This window comes from Agrilus planipennis, unplaced genomic scaffold (assembly GCF_000699045.2).
Source record: "Agrilus planipennis isolate EAB-ADULT unplaced genomic scaffold, Apla_2.0 scaffold1099, whole genome shotgun sequence".
NCBI lineage: Eukaryota > Metazoa > Arthropoda > Insecta > Coleoptera > Buprestidae > Agrilus > Agrilus planipennis.
This window is the reverse complement of record NW_020439749.1, coordinates 1-7,947: the sequence shown is the minus strand read 5'-3', so window position 1 is coordinate 7,947 and position 7,947 is coordinate 1. Positions and strand designations below refer to the sequence as shown.

Below are 7,947 nucleotides of genomic sequence, written 5' to 3'. Positions count from 1 at the left end.
TATCGCTAAGAGCACAGGACTTCCACAAAAAAAATTTGGTGTATTGGTGTGCCTATTTCCTGATAACACCCTTAAAAAGTTGTTTGTATGACCTGATCAATACTTTAAATGTAAGGCATCATTCATACGTGTTGCCTTACAAAATTTCCTTTTAACTTTTCCATAACCCAGCAGTCGGTGTATTGATAGATTTATTTCGAAATGATGAAGTTGTAAACAAATAAAAAGTATTTAGTGTTTGCTATTGTAAAATGTTGTGGAATAATTGAGTGAAAATTCGCCGTGCGAGTTTTGAAGCGTCCAAATTTTACAGGCATGTAAGTACTTAGAGAACTAAACAAATACAGAGGAATGGCAGCGTCGTTTTGGTAACGACATCACGTTCCTCTGGGGACCGATCCGTCTAGTTGTTTGTCCCATAGGATTCCCCGGCAAAATCAATTACCGCACTGAGTAATTACTGAACTTCTAGTGACGATGACGTTTTACTTTGTAGTTAATGCAAAAAGGACGAATATGTATAAAAAAATTGATAGGTAACACCGAAAGAAAAAAGGATTTTTTTAGTTTTTGTGTTTCCTCAAAGAATATTTAAATTTTTTAAACCACTACTATATACAAAAGTGTAAAATGAAGCAAGAACATTGGCGAAATAATTTATATAATATCGTCATAATTTAATATGATGTTCATTACGGTGACTCAATACAGAGATTAATTAATTAATATTATGATAATGATATTTCTCTATAAACAGTCTTGTTAGTGGAAACGTGAGAGTGAAAATGTATAATTTCCTGAACTAAATCGACCTCTAAATCATTAGGATAATGTTACATGGGAATCTGAGCTTTTTTCTGTGACTGAAATCTATATTAATTTTGTTGATCAATAATATGAGACTACTATACGAAGTTTAACTTCTTTTTATTCATCAGAAAGTAACATTGTAATAAGTTACATAGTTTATAATAATTACAATAACAAATTTATTTTATTTTAAATTTTAACAGAAAATTATCGGGAACAAAAAAAAATAAAGTTGGTATTAAGGTACCATGGGGATGAACTTGATATTTTTTGTGATTTTTATGTGTCTCTTCTTTATTCCATCATGCATTGGCAAAGGCAGCAAATACTGCTGGTCGTTGAATGAAAATTTCTGCAACTTTTCAAAACTATGATTGGTTTTCTCCTTCTATTTATTGCTTTTCTTTTAAATTGCTTTGTATTTTGGGTTTTTCGAAGCATCGGCTTTGTTCTTGCCTGCCTCTGATTTTTTCTAGCTTTTTTCGTTTTTCGTCTCTGTAATGTTAAAATATCAGGTAATCATAAGGATAATAAGTTTCTATGTAATATTTAACCTGTCCAGGACCTCCGTAAAAGAAATGGCGAGTAAAAACAGCTTCGTAATGGGGCCCTGCAAATATACAAATATAGTTATTTTTCTTTAAAAGGACAATTGTCCTGAAATACTTACAATTATTCCGCTTGTAAATACGGCACCTTTCCAAGTATTCTTCCAGAATCCTTCGACTTAAGTACACAAAAGATGAAGCAACTTGCCGCCTGATTTCTCTAAGTGAATTAAAAGAAATATGTAACATTAAAATAGAGAAAGTATTTCCGAAAAACTTAAACGATAACATAACCTGGAAAGGGGTTCTTGAAAAATATCTCAAAAAAGTGGCACTTACCTGGCTCTTTGATTAATATACGTTAGTGCAGAATATTTTCTGACCATTTTAAATTATTTATTAATTTAGAATTTCCAAAAAAACGTATAAAAAATTTTCTGGAATTTTGTTGACAGATAACCGTTGATTTTTCCAATTAAAAGAAATATTCAGTCACCTACTAAGATCTAACTATGTTTTGCAGTATAAATGACTCCTTGATGTAATAGCAAGGATTATTCACCTAATACTATAATACCATGTCTTAAGATTTTTGATGAAAAACGTCTATCCCGAATTTTTACTTTTTATATAAATTTTTCGTTAGATACAACAAATTAACAACGATGTCTAATTAATAAAATAGAGATTGAAGTNTTTCTTTGACGAGCTGGCCAGCTTTTAGAACAAAATTAGTTCAGAATAACTAATTATTTATTTATCAATAACTTTAGACAATAATTTTCACTTAAGCAATGGTTATACGTATTTCTATTTCTGAGAAAAGTTTAAAAAGTGGTAAGTACATGATGAAAATATTTCGCAATGTGTAATAACTGTTCCTCTTTACATTGGCGTTTTACATCTAACTGTTACGGCAGTTCTTCCTCTTCACTTATCGTCCGGATGAGATGTGTATAGCACTCGAAGTGTCACACAGAGAGACTAGGAACAATGAATGCATTACCATCCCTATCTGTGTCGAACTGAAGAGGAGAAGAGTGAGATCCCCCGAGACAACGATTTGGTTTATCTCGGTGTTTTATGCCTCAGTTGACAGCCGATAAAATATCACAAGTGACCGATATGCACCCTGCAGCCAGGGATTTTTTTATTTACCACGGCTATCTCTTTAATAAACAACTTGCATCGCTGGCCACTGTCTCTCCCGTTTTTACCCTGTACCTGCTCTACATTTTTGTATAATGTATTAACCACCCTCCATCATCTATACTTTATTTCACACATTTTGCTTTAGCATCAAGTTAACTATACTTTCTATATTTTTAATTTAAGGTAGGAAAGCTACTATAGCTGGTCCAAAATCTCATGAGCCTTCACATGAAGTAAAAAAATACGTGCTAAATTTATTTCGGGCCACATTGGCATGTCATTCATCTCTTGTAATAGTATGAACTAACCATGCCATATGGCTAAAGGTTGGATTACCTGCTGTAACTTAAAATTTAATCAATTTTCAAATTTGGACTTGCAAAATTGCGCTTTTTAAGCCAATTTAAATTTGTATGATTTCAGAACCTTTTTAACGAATTTCCAAATTTGGCTACCCAAAATTGCACTCTTAACAGTTTACCAAGCCAAATTTGATTTTGCATGATATGTGTTTTGACGAAAATTTCGTCGATTTAAATTTATGTGATTTAAACGATTCATAATTTCGAAACCCTTTTTTTGCCCAATTTTCAACGTGTGACAATGGATATTGATATATCTTTACTACTACCTATTATAAATGCGAAACAACCGGTCATCATGAAATTTTATACACACATTGTCAATGGTACAGAAAAGGGCATTTTACCCCAAAAAAAATACTATTCCTGAAGGACAAAAAATTTCTTTTTATTTCGATAAAAAGGACAAAATTAAGTATCATTCTACACAAAGTATATATGTTTAAGCTTGAAAATAAGAAACGTCAGTTTTATCCTGATGTTCTTGCTCAGGACTTAAGAAGAAATTTATGAAGCCGTGGGTAAGATTTAGTTCTACTTATAAATCTCGAGTAAGAAAAATTTTACAAAATAATTGATAATGATACATTGATTACGCTTATATTCAAGTCCATTCTGTTGCAACCGTCTTCATGCTCATTAACTGCTAGATATTTACTTTCTAAATCGCATTGCAATAACATGCAGCTTATGGAAAATCAATTACCGTTCGTTCAAAAGTTGACAGAGCCATTTATAAACGAAATCAAAAAACTTCCATACAATGAACCGATATAACTGCAATTATCATAATTTAGAGAACAACATGTTGTTTATGTGCGTGTAGCTTCTTCAATAGTCATGACAGACAATAACCTATTATTTATTATTAGAAATTGACTGGCTCATTGATTGGCGAGTTTTACCAGAAAAGCCAGTTTGTTGTCAAGATAATTAGAAGTAATTATATCAAACGATATTAATTTACAATAAATAAATAGTAAATGGTAATGGTAACGATGATAACGGTATAATAAACTAATTATTATGATAGATGAAAAATTGTAGGTCGTCATTTTGTGAAAACGCTAAAGATCTTTACAATATTCGTAATAAAAGAGATTCTTCCTTATTACTACTGGGTTGTTCCTTCGTAAAGGGAAAGTGGTGAAAGAATGGTAGCCGCCCGTGCAATATATTAAGATCAAACGAGCTTCTCCATTGAAAGAAGAGAGCTTTTGAAATGAACTCCATTGAAAGCTCTGCCGCATTCAAAAACATGGATGTTTAACCATCTGTCTCATTAACCATGTTCTAGAGTTTCCGCAAACAAGATACCCGTACACTTACACCTAAATTTGCTGCTAACCCGCTCAAACCACTCCGGGGGCGTAACCGGATATTTGTGGCGCAGGAACCGACGTATTTAAAACCACCCCGTTGTTTATATCGTAAACCGTCCGGCACCATCAAACTAAACACCCGAAAAAAATCCTAACAATACTAATTATATAATCCAGACATTGACGTCAATTAAAACTATACTAAATAGAGCTTTTTAAGACTTTGAAACTTTAAAAAACCGACCAAACTTATTCGCTTTTTCCGAATATATTTTAAGTTCTCCGCCTATCAAAATCGGTCCCCAGAACATTTAATATTAGAGTATTCATCATCATCATCATCATCATCATCATCATCATCATAATCATAAGGTCGTCAGTCCTAACACTGGTTGGACACACACCTCCACTCCTTCCTATCATGAGCTAATCTTCGCATTTCCCCAAAACCAGAACATCCCATATCCTTAACTATTTGTCCTGCCAACCTATCTCGTATATTTCTTATTGACTTCCATAGAGGCCTCTGTTTTTCTATTCTTTCTGATACCTCTTCGTTTCTAACCCTTACTGTCCACGGTATCCCCATCATTAATCTGTAACACCAAATTTCGAACGCTTTTAACTTTTTCTTTTCCGCCGCGCCCACCGTCTATGTTTCGCACCCGTTCAGCACCGCGTTCCAAACATACACCTTTAACATCTTTTCCAAATTTCTAAATTAATCGTTCGCGAGCATAGAAGTAACTTCTTGTTATTGAAGGCGACTCGACCCTGCTTTATATCCCTACTACTCCTTCCGCCCTGACTTATCTGACTTCCTACATACTAAAATCAGCCAGTTCTTCTAATTTTTCGTTTCCTATTTTTATATTCAGTCTTTCCCTACTTTTTTTCCCCTTGCATACCAGTATTTTTGTTTTACTTCATACAATGTTTTGTCAATACCGCTCCCATTTTATTTAAAATTATCTCTAACCCCTCTTTCTTAGATACTAATAATCTTTTGCCCCTCTATATCTATCCCTACAGTTAATTTTTAACTACAATTTCCAATATAAGGGTTCCTGTTTTCATTTTGAGATACGGAACCCTAAAATCTTTCGGTTAATTTTTTATTTGAGAGTAAATATAGTTATATTGGGTTGGTTTATAAAATAGCGTGTTCTCGCCCTTATGTAGCCGAAAAATTACGTACGGTGTATAAAAATTAATTTTTTTACTCGTATAGAAAGACAAATAATAGTTATAATAATAGTGGTAACAAATCAGAAACAATAGCTGCTTTGATACTGTAGGACCTAACAATATTTCAACCAGTGTCTAAACGGAAGCTAAACAATGCCTAGGCATTCTTCCGTAACCCGAGGGGTGCAACTTGGTAAATCAAAACTTCGGTCAGATGTCCAAAGCGTTCGAGCGAATCGTTAGGACACCTGTCCACTAAACTCAACGAAACCGATTTAGTTATACATGTTATTATTTCCGCAGGTGGGAATCACTTACTTAACGCATTGATTTATAACTTTCTCATGAACGTTTTGTCAAAATTTTGACAGTTAAATTAGGGGTGGGAAATAACGGCACAGTTTTATATTAATTTCATAATAAACAGCTCGTAAATTTTCGATAAATGCAACTGCATGAAGAAATTAATTAAGCTTTTGATAAAATACGTTTAAAATATAAAAAACATAAAATTCAGGAAACTTTGATAGTTGTCTCTAACAGTTTCATCATTTTGAAGTTTTAAAATTAGAATATGTTAGTTCATTTTCTCGTGTGCTTTTAGATTCGTACATAACTACTTAGCGAATTGTGACCCTTTTCTTATTTCGAATTCTAACCCAATGATTTGTTATCCCATTTTCTAAAGATTTACACTTTCTTACCCTTGTAACTGGTGTAAATCCCTTCGGCTCGTATTTTTGCCTGTTTTTCCGTCTCTAACTTTCCGACAATAATCTCACCATGGAAACCTAAGGGTTTAGACCCGATCTGATATGCAAATTTTCACTCATTATCGGTGACTACGAACAAATGGTTCGCCGTTATCTGTACTAAGGCAATTTCCGAATTTCGAACTCGTATTACATCTATATATCTCTCTCCAAACGTATCATTTTCATCGGCTAGCTATTCTACTTCTAATCGACCGTCTATGCATAACGCTATTTTTTTTGTAGTAGGAACTTATAACTAGTTAGTTGATTTTTGTTAACCAACACAGAAGTGTATACGTGAATGGATAAAAATCATAAAATAATAACAGACATCAAAGGGGTACTGGTGTATTAAATCAATTAAGTCTCATGCGGGTGTTAATACCAAACAGATACAAATCATACTATGATGGTAATAATTTATAATATCTCACAAGGTTCATTGCCTTATACATTATATACCCTTCATTTTAAATATAAAACTTCATCACAACATTGATTAATAGCAGTCTACTGATAATTAAATTATTAATTAAAATTATATTATGTCTCTTGGTCGGAAAGAGGTGTTGATTTATTCAGTTTTTCCTCTTGCTTAACAGTTTCATCAAGTGTTCCTTTATACGCCACCTGGGTGTGTGCCCGATGGGAATTACGGGAAAAATATGTCGACGTAATAATGCGTTGACAATACCTACGTAATCCTAAAATGTAGCATCGTGCTACAGATGGCGTTCACTGTGCCGTTTGTAGTATTTTCTAAATACCTACGTTCTTTATATTGACTTGATAACAGTCTCCAATCCTTTTTGGATCATTTTTAACTACATTTTTATGATGCAGACCCCTAATTATTAAATTAATTCAAATAATATGTGATAGTAGACTTACTAGACAGAGCACCCTGTACATACCAAAATATTTTTGCGCCGAAGATAGCTTTTATTTGAATATTTTTGCATCCTTGTTGTTTTGTAATCCTTAAATAATAAACTTATTAGATGAAAAGTTACTTTTTTAGATAAAAATTAGAACGTTTCATCCTTTAATTGAGGGTTTTTGATCAGGGAAATAATAACTTGATAATTTAACTTTATGCTTTTCGCTAAAAATTCCTTGTATTAGATGAAGCTTGAAAAGATGTACTTACGTATGTATAAATTATTAAGTAACAATTTAACAAATGCCATTTTAATAAATGACAATTTTGTTACTGTTTTATGAAATTTTGTTACTTTATTAAAATTAAAACTCGTGTTTATTTATACAAATCGAAAGGAAAAAAATATTGTTCGAATTCAATACACAGCACCCTCTTCCTTGGAGTAGGGAACTTTGTATGCTCTTTAGTTCCTTTGCAGCTACCGACGTTGTGTAAGGGTTCGTGAACAGGGACAGGCCATAGTTAGAGAGTTACAGATATCTGTCGAGCCGTTAAGGGTAGAGGTGGAAAACTGTAAAGCTTTTGGAAAACTGTCGTGCTTTTTAGGACCTGTGTAAAATCATTTTCTTTTCTTTGAAGGACTATTTTCCATAGTACAGTAAAAATATTCAGGATTTCTTTGTCTATTGCAGAAAGTTGCATTTTTGCTTTTATCCTAGTAAAAGTGAAAGGAAAGCTTGAAAAAGTGTGGTAAATTCAAATATATTATTAACCTACATAATTTAAACGCTCTTTTTCATTGAAGTTACTGTATTTCCTTTAACATTTTTAAAAGGATAATTCTTTAATGAAGGACTTATATTAGTTCGTAATTTTCACTGCAGGTGTCAGGCACGTCTTAAAATTTTTCTTTTTCACATTTGTTTG

General features: G+C 32.7%; 1 protein-coding gene across 1 annotated transcript; it reads right to left on the bottom strand.

The window, feature by feature from the left end:
• Positions 1-1,025: 1,025 nt before the first annotated feature.
• Positions 1,026-1,817, bottom strand: LOC112905975. Its single transcript, XM_025979470.1, has 4 exons — positions 1,698-1,817; positions 1,481-1,578; positions 1,365-1,420; positions 1,026-1,305 (listed from the first exon to the last, which is right to left on the bottom strand). The coding sequence occupies exons 1-4, from the start codon at positions 1,742-1,744 to the stop codon at positions 1,105-1,107; spliced, it is 402 nt and encodes a 133-aa protein (XP_025835255.1). The 5' UTR covers positions 1,745-1,817; the 3' UTR covers positions 1,026-1,104.
• Positions 1,818-7,947: the final 6,130 nt, after the last annotated feature.